General features: G+C 43.2%; 1 protein-coding gene and 1 long non-coding RNA gene across 4 annotated transcripts in view; both read right to left on the bottom strand.

The window, feature by feature from the left end:
- The window catches only part of LOC309664517, a 439565-nt gene that overhangs the window by 54477 nt on the left and 362897 nt on the right, over nt 1-22191 (bottom strand). The gene's annotated exons all lie outside the window — the stretch shown is intronic.
- The window catches only part of LOC309664457 (uncharacterized protein), a 71007-nt gene continuing 63266 nt past the window's right edge, over nt 14451-22191 (bottom strand). The window contains exons 3-4 of the mRNA XM_082469917.1: nt 17021-17206; nt 14451-16553 (exon numbers count right to left, since the gene is read on the bottom strand). Coding sequence (XP_082326043.1) covers nt 16542-16553; nt 17021-17206 — 198 coding nt within the window. The 3' untranslated portion in view covers nt 14451-16541. The remainder of the gene's footprint in view (nt 16554-17020; nt 17207-22191) is intronic.

Genomic DNA, 22191 nt, shown 5'->3' with positions numbered 1-22191 from the left:
ATAACTAATAAGAACCTGCTGTATAAAATATAAATTTAATTTAATTTAAAAATAAATAAATAAAAAATAAATTTAAAAAAATGAAAGATCACTGCCAAAAATATTTATCTTACTAATGATTGCAGATAAACCATTATGGATTTTTTCATTAATAAAAAAAAAAAAAAAAAAGGTCCTACTGACAGCACAGGGAACTATATTCAATATCCTGTGATAAACCATAATGGAAAAGAATATGAAAAAGAATGTGTGTATATATATATATGTATAACTGAATCACTTTTCTGTACAGCAGAAATTAACACAACATTGTAAATCAACTATATTTCAATAAAATAAATTTTAAAAATAGAAAAAGACCTTGCATCTGTCGATTTCAAAAATATTTTTGAATTGTATTTTTAAGTATTTTTATGTTGATCAAAACTAGCTGATTCCTAACATATATGTCTTCGGATCATTACTTCCAAAGCTCTCCCTTCAAAATCTGTCATGTTTATCCTTCTTTTTTTTCCATAATGACCACTCCAGGCCATATCCAAATAGTGACCACTCAGTAAATATTTGTTGAATGAATGGATACATGAATGAACAAATGAAAGACTGGCAGGCCTCACAAAGATATCTGAACGAGACCGCAGCAGTTTTACCAACTTTCCAGTCTTCCTCTGTTCTTGTTCATCCTATAGACTTGCCAAGTTAACCTTGTCCCAAACATCACTTTCTATGCATCAGCCTCTTGACCAAGGACTACCACCTCTATGGTAATTGGTTTCACGATGAGACCCTGCCTCACTTAGTTCCAGCTGACTGGACTTGGCCCCTTTGCTCTCATTGGTCCCCTCCCTGGGAACGAGCTGTCTGCTCAGTTTCTGAGAGATCACAGGGCTTCCCAACATGTCAGAGCACAAATGCAGCCTTGGGGGCCCCCAATACACCAGGCCTCTCAGTCCAAAGGCCAACAGTGAGGTCCTGAAACAAACAGCTAGAAACATGCTGACACTGGATTAATGCAGCTGCGTTGAAGTGCTCTCAGGTTTTGTTAGTAATAAACATGAATCCCAGTTCTTCTCCAATTTTAATAAGCATAAGAATCACCTGGAGGTCTGAGAGCCTGCATTTATAACAAACTCCCAGGTGACATTGATGCTGCTGGTCCGTGGACTACACTTTGAGTACCAGGGCTCCGGGGCAGGGGTCGTCAAACGTGGCAGCACACTGCAGTTTTCTGGAGCGTCTTACAAATGCTAATGCCTGAGCCAAGCCCAAAGATTCTGATTTGATTCGTCTGGGGTGCAGCCTAGACATCAAGATTTTTAAAGCCCCTCCAATTATTCTAGTGTGCAACCAAGGTCGAGAACTTTAGACCTTCTTTCTCAAACTGTTTTTTGCATTATTTCCCCCTGAAGGAGACTTTTTAGACATTTTTTCCCTACATCTCCCTCATGAAAGTTTAATATCACAGGTATGTCATATATCAGTTTATGTATTCTCTGCATACCCGTGCTTTATACATGAGAGGAAGATTTTTCCATTCCCCAAGAAGCAATTTCATGCCTTTACGGGTGAAATCACCCCCATCGAGAAGGCATGCTTTGGGCTATGCCTAAAGACCTGGTTTTGTCCAAGCATCCGCATGTCAGTCTCCAAGACAAATCCCTCCAAACAGAAGCTCTCCATCTCAGGCACAAAGGGCCAGGCTGGAGAGAGATGACCGGAAGGCGATCAGATCAAGGTGCCCACACCCCTGCATCCTAAGCCATGGTGGGCTGCATGGCCTGAAACTCCCGTGTGCTTTCTACCACCTCTTTATCCTGCAGCCGCAAAGGACAATATATGTCCTGCCCAGTTAAAATAAGTAAGTTACAGTGCTTGTCTATGTATCCCTATTCCTGTTCACAAGCCAAGCCTCCTTTTACATTGCCAAATAGCAACCAAAACATCTGCTTGGAAACCAACAGGCTCTCCATCACCACGTAAAGCAAAATGTCTTCAGGAGACTTTCTAATGCGTGTGCTAATTCCTAACACCAGCTCAAGTTACACCATAACTTGTGAAAATCATGTAGGAGGGGTGGGTCACAGCTATCAGGGGAAAACAGCAGTGCATTCTAAAGACAGAGGAAGCTAGACTCCAGTTCAGGTGTAAAGCCCTGGCTGTAGGGAAGGCAGATGGAAATGTGGTAACAGAAGGGGGAAGGGATGGATTAAAAGAAAGGGAAGGAAAAGAAACCAACATTATTTCATGCCTACTTTGTGCCAGGTGGTGGATGAACATTATTTCCTTGAATGTTCCCTCATGAGCCTAGGAGGTGGGTATCATCCTCCCATTCTACAGACAAGGGTCCAGGGATTGTGAAACTGCCCAAGGTCTACTCCTAGTAATTGGGGGAGCCAGCATTCAAATCCTTATCTGTCTGGCTCCAAATCCAGTGTTCTTTCTAGTCTACCATGCTGCTCTCCCTGCCCCATGACAATAACACAAAAATGAACCACTGTCATCACTAAAGACAGCCCTCCCTATTTTAAACCAGGAAGGTCAGGATGACCTTGACATGACAGCAGGGAGTCTGAGTCCTGCAGCAGCTTCAGAGTATAAGTCCGAGGCTAAAAAGGATATTCAAAATTGGCAAGGGCGCATCTGCAATCAGGACCCTCACAAAGCATGGGTTCAAGGGTCTGAACCACACTGAGGCACCTGAGGTCCTGAGGACCAGGCATAGAAGGAAGGGAGAAGCAGTGATAGGACAGGGCCAGTCTACAGCTAACCTTAAGTAGGGCAGAAAATGAGGGTCTTGAGTTTCCTAAGGACACAAAGACACCAGAAACTATGGGGGAAAGAGGGGAGGGGTGGTGATGGTGGTAAGAATTCCAGGAAGTGGGGAAAGGACTAGAACATTGATGGCCCCAGAGCAGAACTAACTTACTTGCCCTGCAAAGATGGAGCCCTGAGCCGACAGCCCTCTGCTCTACCTGGGCTGCTCCAACCTCAATGCAGAGAAGACAGGAAGGAAAACAGAGCTGAGCAAACCCCCAGCAGTCTAAAAATGAGATCTGCTCCTCCAAGAAAGAAGAGTGACCTTCCCCATTCTCCACCCAGACCCAAATCATGGCCTCACATGCACACAAGGACACAGAACCAGTGACAAAGCTGACCATTAACATCTGCTTTCATCCAGGAGACAGTCTCTTGCCTGCTCATTGGTTCCCTCTCTCTGTCTACACCATGCAGCCTGAAACCCATCCAGCGCCATGACAGGCCACCCTTGAATTACAGGGCTGGCCCACACATCTCTCTACTGGAGTTACAGAGGAAATCCTGGGGGTGAACCATCTGTCTTACCATCACCAACTGTGCTACTGACCACAGCCCCCTCCCTTCCCAGCAACACCGAAGTATAAGGTCCGCTGTGAGGGAGACCACTTCCTGTGGACGTCCACATCAAGTTACTTTTCAGAATAACACATTTGTGGAAAAAGGGAAAACTCCTGAATAATATAATACATTGAAAGCCAAAAGTTCCCAAACAATTTCCACTCATAACCACCCAGAGCTAGAAATCACCAGGGATGTAAGAGCTGCTTCAGGCAGGGAAGAGACACAGACATCCACATCTCACGGCCATAACAACCTTATCATGCCTGAAAGGCCAAGAATGCTTAGGAGGCCTATTGGAGGCCCTCACCATGGGAGGAAAACTAAAGAACCACCACATAGGGCTTCCCTGGTGGCGCAGTGGTTGAGAATCTGCCTGCCAATGCAGGGGACACGGGTTCGAGCCCTGGTCTGGGAAGATCCCACGTGCCGCAGAGCAACTGGGCCCGTGAGCCACAATTACTGAGCCTGCGCGTCTGGAGCCTGTGCTCCACAACAAGAGAGGCCGCGATAGTGAGAGGCCCGCGCACCGCGATGAAGAGTGACCCCCGCTCGCCGCAACTAGAGAAAGCCCTCGCACAGAAACGAAGACCCAACACAGCCAAAAATAAATAAATAAATAAATTTAAAAAAAAAAAAAAGAACCACCACATAAAAGTTATCTCCTCCAAGGAATTTGTTCAGATTATTGTCACAATATTTTTAAATGGCCGGACAGACTAAGAGCAGATTTATCTCCAATGCCCCCCAGAGTCAGGTGTCTGGCACGTTCGTATCAGGTGAAACCTGTCCATAGGGCAGAGAGAAGGGATCTGTCCCCATTTACAGGAATGAGGCAGAGAGCTTGTGCCCCCTTCCTCATCTTGTTACATGTTCCTAAATTTGTTTAGCTCCACAAACTAACCAGTTGGTTTCTACTCAACATGTTTATTAAAATATTGACTAAGAATTGGCAGTGCTGGGTAATGCTGGCCTGGCAGGAGATTCCCCACATGATGTTTTGACAAGAGCAGTTCAAAGGGCCCCTCTGAACTGGCATCACAAAGCTTTGCATTCCCAGGAGTAGTGAAGCAGAAGTAGTTTATTTAACTCCCGGAGGCATATTTTACTTTGAATCTCTCACTAAAGCTGACAAGAGGGTATCTGAACATTCTGATGGGAGACAACCTGTCAGCAGAGACCCATCTCTGTTTGGCATAAGCAGTGTTGTGCAGTGAGACCAAATTTGGGGGAGTTGCTCAGTGAGAGCCTTATGTCTTGGCAACAAAGATCAAGATCAACAACGTCTGGGCAGATCAAGAGAGCAGCAAATACCTGGAGTATGTACCGACTCCAAAATAAAAAAAACAGGGAGGGAGGGAGAGAGAAAGAGGGAAAAAGGAAGGAAAGGAGGGAGGAAGGGAGAGAAGGAGGAAAAAAATAAAAGGAAGAAGAAAGAAGTCCAATACATTCTTACTAGTCTGAACTCGTAGAGATTCCTCAGATTCACTGCTCAGTAAATTCACTGAGTAATTGTGCAAATTCCCTGGATAGCTGTCAGATACTCTTCTTCTCCTCCTCCCATCCCCCATGGAAAGGTTCATTAAATTAAAAGTGCAGTATTGGACACCATCACTTTTTGTAAAACAGCTGGACATAAGAATTTATAGTGTTTGCTTGTATTTTTATGGACACCGCTCCCCTTGCACCCAACCTGGAATTACATACATGTAACTGCAACAGTGGTTACCCTAGGGTGGGATGCAGGGCAACTGGGGGTGGGGTGGTGGTGAGACAAGGGTGGAAGGGAGATTCTTCCGTGGATATCTTTTTACACTTTTTGATATTTGAACCGTGTGAACGTGTTGCCCATATAAAAATTAAATGAAAGAATGGGAGTATAAAAAAACAAATTATTTAAATAGCAGCCAGCAGAAGCCCCATGATAACATCAGATTAGGAAGAGGAGGAAAAGGGAATACTCGACGAGCATTCCCTCTTTCCCTCCACTCCCACCCCCTGCCTTTCCCCATCCCTCCCAGTCACACCTGGGGTTTGATCCTGCAAGCCACTGGGACATCTCAGGGCTCAGCAGAAGCTGAGACTGTGACAGCTGCCTGGTCCTTGGAGCAACAATAGGAAAGCCCCAAACTTGACCTGAAACCTAAAGCAAGCAAAGAAAGTCTAACTCAATCAAGACTAGGAATAGAAGCACGTGGCAGGGAGAGGTGCCCGAGGATCTGTGAAGAGCAGCAGTTAGAAGCGTGTGCTCTGTGGTCAGAAACTTCAGGGCGATGATTCTCCTCGAGCCTCGGTTTCCTCCCCTGTGAAGCTGGCGTGGTGAAGAGCCAAAGACGGGATGCGTGAGCAGCCCCGCAGCCCTGGGCCCGGAGGAGCTCGGAGCTCAGGGTGTAGCAGTCACTGTTCCGCTTAACCACACCCTGAGACCGCTGCTCGTAGCAGCCTTCAGTCCCGAGCGTGGAGCAAAAGAGTGATCGGCACAAGATCAGCAAACTCTCTAAGTGCTCACTGGACAATCGGAGATGATGAGTTTCTGCTCCTCAGAAGGAGCACAAGGGAGAGGCTTTGAAAGCAGAAAGAAAGGCTTCCCTCCCAACCCCTTCTACGTAGTAACCATGAGCCTTCACACAAATTGCTTCATCCCTCCGCTCCCCAGTTTCTTCATCCGCTAAATAGGATGACCCCAGGATCTACCTTATGAGGACCGTACGTGTGTGATACAGCGCCTAGCACAGACTTGGCACCCTCAAAAAGGGAACTGTTCATTGAAGTGGGAAGGCGGGGGTGACAGGGACAGACCAGGATCCAAATGAATGAGTAACTTCTTCCACCCAAAATTTTGTTAGTGTTACTGTTATTAATTTTGCATTTAGTTCTCTGCCTTAACACAGAAGCTATGATTTCTTGTTTTCGTTGCTTGTAGTTTTTGTTGTTCATTTGTTTGTTTTAGGCATAATATTTGGAATAATGCTGAAAAGAATGCCACAGGGCCAATGTTGAAGGAATCTTACTCACTTCGCCACGGCAAAAACACCATTAACCATCAGCATTATTACTCCAAATCTGCAGGGACCTTGAGACACCTCTCACAGAGGGCCTATTATATTTGACACTTGGAGCAGACCACTTTTTTAACACCTCCTTCTCCTCAACCAAATTATTTTCAGTTATACTCATGTTATATGAGTAATAACCATTAGGTTTTGATGTGTTTTTCTTTAGCTATAAAACAATTACAATTTAAAAAGAAGAAATGTCTATTTTAAGGATGTTATTCAAAATTTAGTAAAGTATTTCATTTATGACCTAACATTTGCACTTACCGAATAAAAGTGTTACACTTTGCAATTACTGTTTTAAATTTTAAACACAAAATCTCCAGGTGACAGAATGAAAATAACTCAGGCCCTGGTCTTTGTCTTTATATTCACTGGGATATCATGGTTTATTTCAAATGTGCTATTTAAACACAGAATCTGCAGTATCATGGGGTTTGGAGGAGTGTAAACTGCCCAAAGCAAGCTTGAACAATTCTAGACCATTACACATTTTCTCTCAAAACTCAGAGGTCTGCTATATAACAGGGAGTTCACCAAGTTAACTTGCATGTAGAATACAGTCTTTATTAAAGAATAAGGAAATTTAATTTGAGGCTGACATATGTATTATTAAGTCTCAACAGCAATTTTAATAATTGTTTAGAATATAGGCAACAAAAAGATCTTTAGACGTATGAGTATCTTATCACTGACATGGTTTAGAATTACCCACACATGGTGATAATAAAAAGCAAACCAACTTTTAGTCGATTTTATTGTTTTTAATCTCTTTACAGATATTGCTTCTACCCAGGGCAGACACTCCCACCCATAAGCAGACATTGCTTCCATCCAGGGCAGGCCCCCCTGCATGGGGGCCTCTCATCAATCCAGCTGCCATGGTTCCAACTCCCAACCTTAGCACATTTAAAGTGGAGGTTCATGTTAATCAAAAAAAATCCGTTGACGTAGCTACTCCTGTAGTCCTCTTTTCATAATTCTTTTGTATGTCAGGCCATTTGGCCTTGAGATGGATTCATCTGTGGTCTAAGACATTTTTGTTGAAATTTGAAAACAAGAGGGTGTTGCCAGGGGAAAGCTGGCTGGTTGGCTGGCAGCAGAGGCATTAGGAGGCAGGAGGCATTAGGTTGGTGAGTTTACCATGACTCAAGTTTGTTCCACAGCCTTGCTGGTCTGGAAACTGGGCTTTTCCACTATTCCCAGATGCTCCAGGCTTGAAACCAATGAATAATATAGACTAGTTCGTGTATTCATTGACAATGGGGAACACAGCCTTCCCATGACTAGGGGCCTAACTCCTCCATCTGGCTCATCCCTGTGGTGGACCTCTGTCACTGTCTCTGTTTTGGGGGACCTTGCCCCACATGAGTGGTCTCCCAAAGAAGAGTCAGAGAGCATGATTTCCTGACTCCCTTGAAGCTAAGGGAAGCCATGTGACCTAGATTTTTCCAATCAGACACACCCACCTGAGATTTTGACCTAGCATTGTGCAAAATCAGAATTTTTTGAGGATGGTGTTGAAGGTGATTTTAAGGCAGCAGTGGCCAATGAGTGGGTATCGGCTTTCCAGCACACCTTTGACCAGTGGTGGTGGCAGCAGTGAGATTGTCCCTGGAGCCATCCCACTGTGAGGTCTGCTTCAGGCCACAGAGCATCCAAGCATAACCCTCCAGCCCTCCCAGAGAGGATGTGAGCTGTCCAAAATCCTGGAATAAACTTCATTCCTGCTTCATTTAGCTGGAATGGGTTTTGTTATTTCCAGTATCCCAGGAAGCCACATTAGTAATTAGAAAGTTATATGGAGACCATGTAGTGTAGGTAGATATAACAAGGGATTTTTTTATGCAAGCCAATAACTTTATAGGAGAGCACATTTCCAGTATTTCACCTTGTCCCCCAAATAGGTTTCCTACCCCTATAGTGATGGGCATGCATTGGCAGAATTTGCTTCTCTTAAATTCATTTTGTATGCTATAATAAATATGTTCTTTCTTGTACTGTATTAACATCACTGGTTAAATTACAAGTCTGAGAGCTATTCCCACAGGCTGACACAGTCTATTTCATTTTATTTAAGTGGTCTAATTTATTTCTACTTAATTTGGCAATCTTATTTCTAGTCTCCCATGAGCTGGCTCCTCCCATTTAATTATATTTAATTAGTCTAATTTATTTCCATTTAATTAATCCACCTTATTTCTAGGTTATTGGTGGGCATTTCACTGATACCCTCATATCCACCTACAGTTGACATAGTTATTAGAGTTTTTTTTCTCAAGATTGCTAAAGATAAACTCATTGAACTCATTGCAGTGTGAATTAAGGACCCCATTCAAAGCAATCAAGTCTTCATACTCACTTTCTCCTGAACTTCACCACAAGCTGTTCAGTATTATAGAAAATTCACTTCAAAGACTGCCATTGTGTTTCAAAATAGCAGAACAAACCACAGATCAAAGGTAAGGCTCAGTGACACCAGGTAAAAATTACTCATCCATTTCCAAAGTTGATGTGACATATACCTAAACATTAACTGATGAGAGGCTCTGCTGAGAAAAAAAAAAGCTCACAACTGGTCAATCAACTCCTATAACTCTTGGGTGATTTTCAGGCAGCCCTGGCAAAGGCAGAGGGATGAACAGTTGCCCCTTGATTTCCACAGATTCTAAAATTCTAGAATTCTATAAGATCAGGCTCCTATGGGACCTCTAGAAGCCTGGATGTATTTAAATCATGTTTGCTATCTTATGACGAGTTATTGCCAGGTAAGGTAACTGTTGGCAATGTAGAATACTGATTTTCCAATATAGCTTTCCTGCCAATATTGTTTTGTTTGTTGTATTGTCTTTGTTCTATTTTAGCTTCATAAGGTGAACTAAAGTTTACCTAGAAAGATGCTTTTGATAAGTTCATCGCATTTAGAAGATTTGTCAGCTGTCAAAAGTTTTCCCTGGTCTTTCAAACATCCTGCTTTACTTTTTTTTTTTTTAGCTGATATGTGTATTTTATTTCAGGGTTTACAAGGTGCAAAGTTTTTTCACATTCCTTTTTTTTTTTAACATCATTATTGGAGTGTAATTGCTTTACTTGCGTCTCCCTCCCACCCTCCCTACCCCACCCTTCTAGGTAGTCACAAAGCACCGAACTGATCTCCCTGTGCTATGCGGCTACTTCCCACTAGCTATCTATTTTACGTTTGGTAGTATATATAAGTCCTGCTTTACTTTTGACAAGAAAATGTTCACTAAGCCATTTAAATCATACAACAAAAGTAAGCCAGAAGTTTTAAAGGGAATATTCTATACTGGGCCAGGATGAAACTTCCTTTAAAAAGAGAAAAATAATATACTTAGGCTGGAAATGAGTTTTTCTTTTACTCACTCCCAAGAAGGAAATTTTGAATGAAAATTAAATGTTCATTCAATTGTGACATGGCAGAATGTTAAAAAATGAAGTCCTCTAGACGTCATTTTTTCCTATCCTAGATCTCAAGAGATACTGATTTAAAATTTCAAACTCTTGAACTTGCAAACTAACGGCCCAGGAATCTTGCAGAAGACGGTGGTGTCCATCAATTGATATCCTCATAGAAGCATGTTGTAGCCAAAAATGTCCCCAGGGCCGTTATCTTGTTCAGTGTCACACAAACTTCAGTTCTTCAGCTACCACTTCAGGACTTCTGTCATAGTGCCCACCATCTGCATTAGGATTTACTTTTTCTTTTACAATATCTTTCTTTAAACCAATGCTTTCTATATTAATGTAAACTTAACTTTGCTTTAAGCATTAATATCCATGAAGTCAAGGATTTGATATGTGTGATAAAGTCTAGTTAGATGCTCACCAAGTTAATTTTCTCTTCTGGGTGACACGGGAAGACAGCCCTTTCCAGCTGCCCTGCATTAGGTTGGCACCATGTAACTGGAGTCTGGCCAATGCAATCAGGGCGGAAGTAATACAAGTCTGGTCTCTAAAACATCCTGCAATTCTTCCTTGCCCTCATTCTGCCATCCGAATGACTAGAAACAATGAACTCTGAAATGGCAGCAACCAGTTCCCTAACTACTCAGAGGAGTGTTAGTCAGAAGATCATCCAGCTCTGCACCAGACTTTACATGAATAGCAAAAAAACTTTTGTTAAGCTGTCAAGATTTTGTAGTTGTGTTGAAGGGTCCTCAAGATCACCCTTGGATTCAGTGATTCTCTAGGACTCACAAAAGCTAGTACACTCACAATTACCATTTGTTACAGTGAAGGATAGAGATTTAAATCAACAAGGGAAAAGGCACAAAGGGCAAGGTCCAGGAGAGACCAGGCACCAGCATCCACTTGTCCTCTCCCAGTGGAATCCTGTGAACAGCACTTAATTGTCCTGCAATGACATGTGACAACATGCATGAAGTATTGCCATCCAAGGAGTTCACCCAAATCTGGTATCCAGGGTTTTTATTGGGGGGAGAGGGGTCAATCACATAGGCATGGCTGAACTTAATTCCACACCCTGCAGAAATCAAACTTGTACTATGTGGCCCAAGACCCCCACCATGAATCACACTGTTAAACTTTCTGAAGTGACCCAAGGCCTCAGGTAAATAAAGACACTCTTAACAGGCAGATTGTTCCAAGGGCTTAGAGGTTATCTCCCAGGAGCTGGGCAAGGGCCAAACTTTTTTTGGAATGTTTAGGGTTTGGACCTCCCAGACTTGCTAAGTCAGTCTTTCACTGTGTAATATCCTACTTGTTACACAACATGGCCTAACCTATCCTGACTAATATAATATATAAATTACAGATTTGTCTAATACATGTGAAAATACCCAAATGACAAAGAAATGTTTATCTATGTACTTTCTACATGTACTACACATACTATACTTTGAGAAACATTGATCTGGTCCAACCTCTCACTTTAAAATGTGTGAAAAACCCCACTCTGCTGTTGCGCTTTCTTCAGAGGGAGGGGCGTTGGTTGGGAGAGAGCATCGTTGGACAGAGTGGGGTCTGAGGCAGCAACTGTGTAAGGTAAGTTCTTCAGCAGCTTCTCTGGGTGGGACATCCAAAGACTACGATAGGATGTTTCCAGGAACTGTCCACTCCTTGCTCCCACCAATCCCTGGTCTCCAGATTGTTTAGATAAACTTGACGCACCCTTTCCCAAAAGATTTATTACAAAGGTTGTGATGGTTAATTTTATGTGTCAACTTGACTAGGCCTCGGGTGCCCAAATATTTGGCTAAACACTACTTATGGGTGTGTCTGGGAAGGTGTTTCTGAGATGAGATTAACATTTGAATCTGTAGGCTGAGTGACGAAGACTGCCCTCCCCAGTGTGCATAGGCCTCATCCAATCTATTGAAGGCCTGAGGAGAATGAAAAGCTGAGTAAGAAAGTGTTCTTTTTCTCCAGGTAACTGTCTTTGAGCTGAGGCAGCCACCTTCTCCTGCCTTTGGACTCATCCTCCAAATGTAACTTACACCATCAGCTCTCTTAGTTCACAGGCCTTTGGACTCAGACTAGGGCTACAGCATTGGCTCGCCTGGGTGTCCAGCTCTCCAGTTTACTGACTGCAGATCTTGGACACTTCAGCCTCCATAATTACATGAGCCAATTCCTTCTAGTTCATATATATATTATATTACATATTAAATATATATCTGTCTCCTGTTGGTTCTTTTTTCTGGAGAACCCAGACTAACAGAAGGATATCAGTAAACCAAGTCCTGACCAGGCCTCAACACTCAGTCTTTCTCTCTTTTCCTCTATTTCTCTCACTCTCTCTCTTCCTCTCTCTCCCTCTTCACTTGTTTCTAGAATCTATTCAATACTTCATTACGATCTCTTTTATGAGGACCAGCTCACAGCATGACAGGGTGCAGAGAATGTGAGGGCAGGGTCCTGAGGCCATGACTCTGGCCTAACTCAAAGTGAGCTTACAAACACAGACTCCTTAACCTCCTGATTTACTCCATTTTTGTGTCTTATAAATTAAAATCCAAGAGAGAGGGCTTCCCTGGTGGCACAGTGGTTAAGAATCCGCCTGCCAGTGCAGGGGAAATGAGTTCGAGCCCTGGTCTGTGAAGATCCCACATGCCGCGGAGCAACTAAGTCCATGTGCCACAACTACTGAGCCTGCACTCTAGAGCCCGCGAGCCACAACTACTGAAGCCTGTGTGCCACAACTACTGAAGCCCGCACGCCTAGAGCCCGTGATCCTCAACAGGAGAAGACACCACAATGAGAAGCCCGTGCACCGCAACGAAGAGTAGCCCCTGCTCCCCGCAACTAGAGAAAGCCCACGCACAGCAACGAAAACCCAACGCAACCAAAAGAAATAAAATAAATTTTAAAAAAATAAAATAAAATAAATCCAAGAGAGATTGGTCCAGCTTGACCCAACTGGCTGTGACTACAGGATTGGCAGGGAAGGTGGTCAAATGACACAAACAAAGAGATGGAGCTCCTGGGACAGGGGGGATGTGGAAAAGTGAATCCAGTACAATAGAGAACCATGAAATAATAGAACCAGTGATGAAACCCACCTTCCAAGAAAACTACAGATGTTCCTGGATGAGAATCTGGCCCTGCACTTGGAAATTTCATTTTATCTGAACTAACCTTTTCTTCAAAGTGTCAATCCAATTACTTGGGACAAATACCAGTAGCTCTCTGATATACCCATCAATCCTTGGAGGAGGTATCTGAAAGGGGGTCCAGAGGCTGAAAAGAGCAGAGTCTGTTTCATGGGAGGTTCAGATGGCTGTTCTGCGTGGATCGCAGTTTAGAATTATAGTTCAATGGCTCCTGGATGAGATTAGTTCAAAAAGACTAGTGGAAGATCCCTGGTCTTCCCACTTTTCTGTATTTGAGAGGCCTGTGAAGGACTATTATGGTTCTGCTACCAATTTTCCTTAAAGCCATTTTCATTTCTTAAATGCCAAGTGTGTATAAATTTAGCAAGGACCAATAGCATCAGGCTTTTGTTTTTGTTTTATAATTCTAACTTGTTCCATTTCAAAGTTCCTTGAGAAAGAGAACAAATTTGTGCAGACTCTCTCCTGGAAGCCAGTATGATACAGGTCCACAATTCCTTATCCAAAATTGTGAAATCCCAAAGCTCTGTAAATCAGAAATTTCATAAGATAGGTACAAAATCATTTGGCAGCCAGAAAATGAGGCTATTTGTACTTTTATGTATCCTATTTAGTTTCAATGTTGATATGTTTCACTGCTAAAATATTAATGGGTTTGATGGGGTGCTACTCTAGACCCCACTGGGAGTATTAAGTGCTGTATGGGATGTACATCTTATCCCCATTCTCTACCCTACTGAATTTCAAAACACATCTGTCTCCAAACCTTTTTGATAAGGAATGGTGGACTTGTTCAATAGAAAAATCAAGACTTTTGGTTCAGACAGACAGACCTGAATTTGAATCCCCTCTCTAGTTGTGTAGCAAGTGACTGAACTTCTCTGAACATCAGTTTCTTCCTCTGTAGAGTGCAGGTAACAATGGGAACTACCTCATGGAGGGTTGGGATGGGGGATAGTTAGGATTCAATGAGACAAGTTGCATAAGGAGTTTGACACCCTCCCTGGTACTGGTCCTTGCACAACAAAAGGTTCTTTTCTTCTCCTCATAAAACCCCCTCCCTTTCCATAGAATCCAGGCACAGTGCTATGAAAATCAAAACACAGAAAGTAGAGAAAAGAGATGTGACACAGTGAGAGAGTGGCATGGACAGATATACACTACCAAACGTAAAATAGATAGCTAGTGGGAAGCAGCCGAATAGCACAGGGAGATCAGCTCGGTGCTTTGTGACCACCTAGAGGGGTGGGATAGGGAGGGTGGGAGGGAGGGAGATGCAAGAGGGAAGAGATATGGGAACATATGTATACGTATAACTGATTCACTTTGTTATAAAGCAGAAACTAACACACCATTGTAAAGCAATTATACTCCAATAAAGATGTTTAAAAAAAAAAAAGATACCAGATATCAAAGCTATAAAATAAAAAAATAAATTAAAAATAAATTTAAAAATCACTCTCAATACAAGGAGGACACAAAAGCGAAGACTGACAGGATAATTTGTCAGAAATGTCATCCTGCTAATAAAAAGTCAGGTGCTCAAATGGGGCTGTGAATGAAGACCAATAATAACAAAGATCTACCCTCGTATGTAGCTCTTTATGCTTCTCTGAGATTGATTTTTTTATGGCCTGTTAACTGATTCTAGCAATTGGTGCAATTATGTGGGCAGGTGGGTAATTTCCTTTCTCCATTGCTTCTGTCATCCTGGTAAGTGATTGGTTGTAAACAATGCCAGCGTTATTGACCATATCGACTTCCAGAATTCCACACTTTACTTTATTATTTGCTCCCCTTTTGAGATGTATTCTTTATTTAAAGACTTCACCACTCTGCAGTCAACTGCAAAGACCATAAGGCATCAAGATATATTTTTCTTCATGTGAATGCAATGCACATGAAAAGCACAGGAACATGTATATGGGTTCAAAGAACTTTGCTTAAACCCTAGAAGAAAGTCAGGAAGCAGTAGTATACAAAATTTTGACTTCTATTTTAACAATTTTTTAATAAATTGAAGTTACAAGAAAGAGTATTTATGCTTTCAGTCCTCTCGTGTACAAACTATGACTGATTGCTACTTTCTTTTTTTTTTTTAATTTTATTTATTTATTTATTTATTTATTTATTTATGGCTGTGTTGGGTCTTTGTTTCTGTGCAAGGGCTTTCTCTAGTTGCGGCAAGCGGGGGCCACTCTTCATCGCGGTGCGCGGGCCTCTCACTATCATGGCCTCTCTTGTCGCGGAGCACAGGCTCCAGACGCGCAGGCTCAGTAATTGTGGCTCACGGGCCCAGTTGCTCTGCGGCATGTGGGATCTTCCCAGACCAGGGCCCGAACCCGTGTCCCCTGCATTGGCAGGCAGATTCTCAACCACTGCGCCACCAGGGAAGCCTCTGATTGCTACTTTCTATTTGTAGTTCAAACACAGTGTGAGGGAGCCTCTCCAGCCCCCAGAAAGAGAGATAGGATCTGTTAGCCACACCTTCCATGGGCCCAGAATTGGGAAATGGCAGCACATTCGCCCCAATTTTGCAAATCCCACTTCATATTTTCCAAGGTTTTCTCTCCATCCATCCACCCATGCCTTTTCTCTGTCAAGCAGTGAACAAACCTGTGGGTACACAGCTGAATAAGACAATCCCCAGTGGGTGAGACTGATGTGTTTATCCTTTAAGAGTTCATAATTAACTAAAATAATGTTCTCCTTTTATATTAAAAACCTCATCAGCATCACAGGAGCTCAAACCCTATCCTCTGAGCAGGGTGAGATCTGGTCCCTGGAGGTCCTTTTTTTACTGAGAGAGTTAAGATAGGTGTGGTCTGCAGGGTTAGATGTAGAAGGTGGGACACAATGAACTCTGTGTAATAAAGGGATGGAAAGCATGAGGCTTCCCAGAGAAACTGGAGAATATGGAGACCAGCAAAACTGAGCCCTGAATGGAGGGAAATGCTGAGAACTGGAATAACTAATGGCTGTGTGGGAAAGAGGAGTTTCCAGGGAGGGAGTCATGGCATCGAGAGTCAGAAAATGTCTCATGGGGAAAGTGGGCCTTTGACAATGGTTTGAAGAGGCTCCAGTTACTATTGTTGCATAATAAGGCACCCTAAAACTGAGTTGCTTAAAGCAACAATTGTTTTATTACTGCACACAGTTTGTGTGTGTCAGAAATTCAGGAAGAACTTGGACAGAGGTTTTGGCTCAGGATCAGATGGTGGTTGGAGCTGGAAGAGTGTAGGTTGGGGGTGGGGGAGGGGCTGGGAGCAGGTGGAAAATGGCCCAGCATCTCTCTCTCTCTTCAGGTAGTCTTGGGGCTTCTGCATGTGGTGGTCTCTCCACGTGGGCTAGTTTGAGCTTCCTCACAACATGGCTGCTACAGGGCAGTTGGACTACTTATAAAGTAGTTCCAGGCTCCAGAGCAAGTCCACTGTTCCAGTGCACGAGATGTAAGCAGCATTGCTTTTCATTACCTAACCTTGAAGTCATGCCACATCACTTTCACCACATTCCATTGTCATAAGCTTGCCTGGATTCAAGGGGAGTGGAATTAGACCTCACTGTGTGATGGGGGAGTAGCAGAGATCCAAAGAGCAAAAGGGATGGGAGCTATAGTTGTGGCCACCTTTGAAAAGTGCAATCTGTTCACAGTGATAGAGGTAGGGGGCTGAGAAATCTGTCCCCACCTGAATCCCTAAGTGCTAACTGCTCCTACAACCAGCCAAAAAGTCCTCCTCTAATCCTACTAAATGAGAAATCGGAGAGAACCAATTAGACACCACTTTCATTAGGTAACTGGTGCCACCTCAACAGACTCTCTCACCTTCCAGCACCTCTGAGTCTTCACTGCCCACCTGTAGCCCAAGTTCTGCTCACCTTCCCCCTCTGCCCTGAGGCTAAAGTTGGTGGCTCTTTGCTTACTGTCCTAGTTTCCTAGGCTGCCATACCAAAACTGCAAATTCAGTGGCTTATAGCAATAAAAATTTATTCTCTCACATTCCTGGAGGTCAGCAGTCTGAAATCCAGGTGGTAGGCAGGGCCATAGGCCCCCTGAAGCTTCCAGGGAAGAATCCCTCCATGCCTCTTCCTAGTTTCTGGTGGTTGTTGGAAATCCTTGACATTCTTGGCTTGTAGCAGCATCATTCCAGTCTCTGCCTCCGTCACTACATGTTCCTCTTCCCTCTGTTGTGTAAGGACATGAGTCACTAAATTAGAGGCCACATTCATCCAGCATGATCTCATCTTCACTTGATTCAACTGCAAAGACCCTATTTCTAAATAAGGTCACATTCACAGGTACCAAGGGTTAGGACTTGCACATAGCTTTTGGAGGGGACACCATTCGATCTACAACACACCACTGGGCCATTAAAGTTCTCCAGTCACCTCAAGGCTTCAGGACTGTTCCTCCTTCCCAGCCTCAGCCCCCCTCATGCCTTTGAAGCAAAGCCACCATGTCCCCTCCCAGGGCACATCTTTCAGTCTTTTTAATGGAACTCTGAGTCACACAGTTTGGCAGGGATTCATCGATCTCTCTGCCGCTATCTCTACTCTATTCCAACCCCCTCTTGCAGCACTAATGTGTGGCTTCACACACGGACACACACACGCAACAAAGCCACCTGATTCCTGACTGCAGAGAAGGGTGTTCACACACACGGGATTATTGATTTTCTCTTCTCTCCGCTTTTCATTAGCGCCCACAATTTCTTTTCTCCTCATGGCTTCCTTTACCTCGCTTTCTTTAGAATGAGATTTGTTAGCAGAAGGATCTCACTGTTTTTCTTTGGCGCTCATGGAATACACAGAGCTCTCTGGAACCCCAGATCATCTTACATCTTCTTTAGGACTATCAGTCCAGAGGGCCCTTTATGAGTCCAGAAATGTGTTATACAGACCTCTTCCTAACAGGCTTCTTCAATTTCAATTAGAGGTAGAACTCTGCAGCTGAAAGACTTAACCTGCATTTTGCAGGTTCCACCTGAGAAGGAAATGGGAACCCAGTGTGTGCAAGTCCTTGTGTGAATGAACTTGCGATTCACTACATTGTGAGAGACTGGGCTTTAAAGAGCCACATTCTGACCCTTTTATCTGGGACACTCTGCCTGTCCCTTATCCTTTTCCCCTCTGAGACATGGATAAAATAAAAAAATCATCCACATATCAACTTGTTCCCAATCATGATCAAACCACATAGTTCCATCAGAAGGGACTCAGCAATTCTTCTTAGACATATAGTGTGTTTTATATTCATACACACATTATGGCTGATATCTTGAAATAAATCCATTACAGCACATTTTTTCTGAAAATGAAATGACTATATCATCCAAAATAGGTAAAAAGTAGTCTTCTTGCGTGGAGAATTTTCTGCTTGCCTAGATATTCCTACATGGAGTAAAGAGTAAGGAGCCCTCCTTCCCTAACTTGGAAATTGAATTCAAGTCATAATTGATCTAAATAGAAGTATATTAATAAAAAAAAACACTGTCATAACAGAACACAGCCATAACAAAAGGCCCCAACACCTCGGATTAAAAGAAAAGAGTCAGGCGGGAGGGGGGAGGGGGGTTGGTCAGTAATGAAATCTTAGAAATAGGAGTGGTACTGTCACCCACCACCCCCCCCCCCGCCCCAGTTCAGTTCTGTGCTGCGTTTTAGTTTACAGGTGGGCTGATCACTATTACGGGCTCTGATGAAGCCACATGCCTCTGAGGCGTATTCCTGCTGATTTGCCCTAGTCCATGTCCTTCCGTGACCTTCAGAGAGTCTGGCTTCTAAATTCACACAGAGGGAGAGAATACGTGGGGCCTCCGAAAATAGATTTATCAGGCTTTTTTTTTTTTTTTTTTTGGTTTGTGTATTTTGTTTTTAGGCAAAGCCACTGTGGCTTTCGAAATTCCTAAATGGAGATAGGTGGAATAAATATAATCCTACCCAAGTGGGAACTATTTCAAGCCCCCTTTCAAAGTCATCAAACCCAAATTACCTTCAAATGTGTTTTAATATTTAATTCATTGTATATGCTGTCAGGGAAAACAAGAGACCTACAGTTCTGATCAGCTTCTCTCTAGGTTGCTGACATGTCACTTGATTTTTAAAAGAATTTCAATGATTCTCCAGTTTTGAATGAGGCTATTGAAGGTCTTATGAGCATGTTTTTGCCCATATGTACTGTAACATACGTATTCAATTATGTACTGAGAAGTTGGACAAGCTTATGTTTAAGAGCTCAAGCCATGGAATCAGCCAGAATTGAATTCGAATTTCCATTCTGCCTCTTCATAGCTGTGTGAATTTTGGTGAATTTAAGCTCTGTAAGATCAATTTCCTCAGGGGTAAGTAGGAATAAAAATGACTGCCTCCTATGGACAGTGTAAAAATTGAATGAGATAAAATATGTCACTCGTATTAGTCAGCTGTGTAACGAACAACTCTAAAATCTTAGTGACCTACAGCCACGAAGGGGGAGTCCTGCCTCGTGCTCCATACCCAGCTCAGGTTGGAGGGAGGGTGCCAGCCCACGCCGTCCTCACCCAAGTACCACGCTGACCGAGCTGCCGTCGCCCGGAGCCTCACTCCTCAGCCCCGCTGGGAGAAGGGAGTTGTAAAATAGCACACTAGCTCTGAGAATCTTCCAAGAGGAAGTGACACACACAGCCCCTCTGCTCACATTTCACTGGCCAAGCCCAGGTCTGTGGCCACACCTACCTTCAGGGGAGAGAGGAAGTGCAATCCCACCACGTTCAGGGAAGGAAGAAACTCAGAGCAGCACTGATGTCAGCCACGCACAGAGCGCGGGTGCTGGTGATGCAGGATGTTTGCATCTTGTTGCTTTCCTCCTACAATTTTGACTCATCAGGTATCCCGACCCTGGAATCTGATCCAGGGAAAATGTTGGCTGGTGTTAATGACCGCGAACACATTAATGCAGAATTTGTCTAAACCAATATGAGCCTCCTGCATGCCAAGCTCTCTTTGAAATACTGCAGACAAAGCCGTGAACCAAAGCCTCTGGAGCTGACATTCTGTTCAAGGAAGTAGACAAATAAATAGATATAATAATGTCAGGAAATAATAATTACTATGAGAAAACGGAAAGCAAGGTAAAGGGCTGGAGAGTGAGTGCAGTGACATTTGAGTAGCAGCCACCATGAAGTGACAGAGTGAGCTAGGTGACATCTGCGGGAAGAACATTTCGGGCAGAGGAAACACCAAGGCCCAAGGCCCGAGGAGCACATGCTCGGCACGTGGCAGGAGCGACAAGAAGGCCATTGTGGCTGGAACACAGGGTGCTGGAGCTGGGCGGAGGACATGAGGGCAGAGGGGCCAAGGGCCAGGCCACAGGGGTCAAGGCCAAGGCAAGGACTGGGGGCTCAAGCTGATGCCAGACACCACTGGAGCCTGCTGTACAGCAGGGAGGCCTGAGTCACACCGACATTCATACCTTTTCATAAAGAGGTAGTTTCAGGAGTAAATTCCACCAAGTCAATTTAATTCCTTAATTAGTTAAATGATACCCAATCATTTTTTTTTCCATTTTCATTTCTGTTTTAATAAACATATTTTCCAGGACTTCGCTGGTGGTACAGTGGTTAAGAATCCACCTGCCAATGCAGGGGACACAGGTCCAAGCCCTGGTCTGGGAAGATCCCACATGCCGCGGAGCAGCTAAGCCCATGCACCACAACTACTGAGCCTGTGCTCTAGAGCCCGCGAGCCACAACGACTGAGCCTGTGTGCCACAACTACTGAAGCCCACGTGCCTAGAGCCAATGCTCCACAACAAGGGAAGCCACCACAATGAGAAGCCTGCTGACCGCAACAAAGAGTAGCCCCCACTCGCCGCAACTAGAGAAAGCCCGCGCACAGCAACAAAGACCCAACGCAGCCAAAAATAAATAAATAAGTAAATTTAAAGAAATAAATAAGTAAATAAACATATTTTCCAGAAACAGACTCACAGACATAGAAAACAAAATTATGGTTACTAAAGGGGAGAGGCCCAGGGAGGGACAAATTAGGAGTATGAGGTTAACAGGTACAAAAGACTACACACAAGATAGATAAGCAGCAAGTATTTACTGTATAGCACAGAGAATTATACCCAATATCTTGTAATAAGCTATAATGATATATAATCCGCAAAAACACCTGAATTACCATGCTATATACCTGAAACTAACACAATATTTTAAATCAACCATACTTCAATCTTTACAAATAAATAAATAAATAAACTTGTTGCCATTGGGATTAATTCTTTTCCTTGTAAAATTTATAGCATAAATTGTTCATTGATTCATTTTATGGCTGTATCAAATTTTACAAAATCTAGCACCTGCCACTACCAGGTGTTTGTCATTGTTTTGTCTTATCTTTCTGAGACCAATATTTTTGCCAAATCCAATTTTTCTAGCCCAGGCTTTTCAGATCTAAATTTTTTTCACAAATACTTGATTTTTCCAATGTAAATTTCAATCAAAAAATTCTGTGCAATTTTAACTATTGCCTTGTTTATTTTGTGTTGATTATTTCTAATTTCTACCCAGGCAAATTTTCCCCAGGTCCCTTTTTTGCATTTTTCTATGTATCTACCGTGATGTAACTCTTCAGTCAGGGTTTTGTTAGGTGATTTGTTTTGTTTTGTTTTGCATTGCTTATATCTACCAGTAATATTATAAATTGGATAAAAAAGAAAGAAAAAAACAGTTTGTACTGGTTTCTGTTTAAATCTGCTCAGGTTGCTATGACAAAATACCACAGACAGGGTGTTTTATAAACAACAGAAATTTATACCTCACAGTTCTGGCTGGACTTCTGGCTGGAAGTCCAAGATCAGGGTGGCAGCATGGTCAGGTTCTGGTGAGAGCCCTCTCCTGGGTTGCAGACTGCCAACTTCTCACTATGTCCTCACATGGTGGAAGGGGCTAGGGAGCCCTCTGGAGCCTCTTTCATAAGGGCACTAAACCTATTCATGAGAGCTCCACCATCATGACCTAATCACCTGCCAAACCCACCTCCAAATACCTTTGGGGGTTAGGATTTCAACATATGAATTTTAGAGGAAACAAACATTCAGACCATAGCAGTTTCTTAGAGCAGAGAGTGAAGTGTATAATCTGGGTGCACCAAAAGATCAAAACAACAGAGCCAAAGCTTCCTGC

Source organism: Balaenoptera physalus, assembly GCF_965194825.1.
Source record: "Balaenoptera physalus genome assembly, chromosome: 7".
Classification (NCBI taxonomy): Eukaryota; Metazoa; Chordata; class Mammalia; order Artiodactyla; family Balaenopteridae; genus Balaenoptera; species Balaenoptera physalus.
Note: the sequence above shows the minus strand (reverse complement) of the source record. Positions and strands in the feature narration are given on the sequence as shown.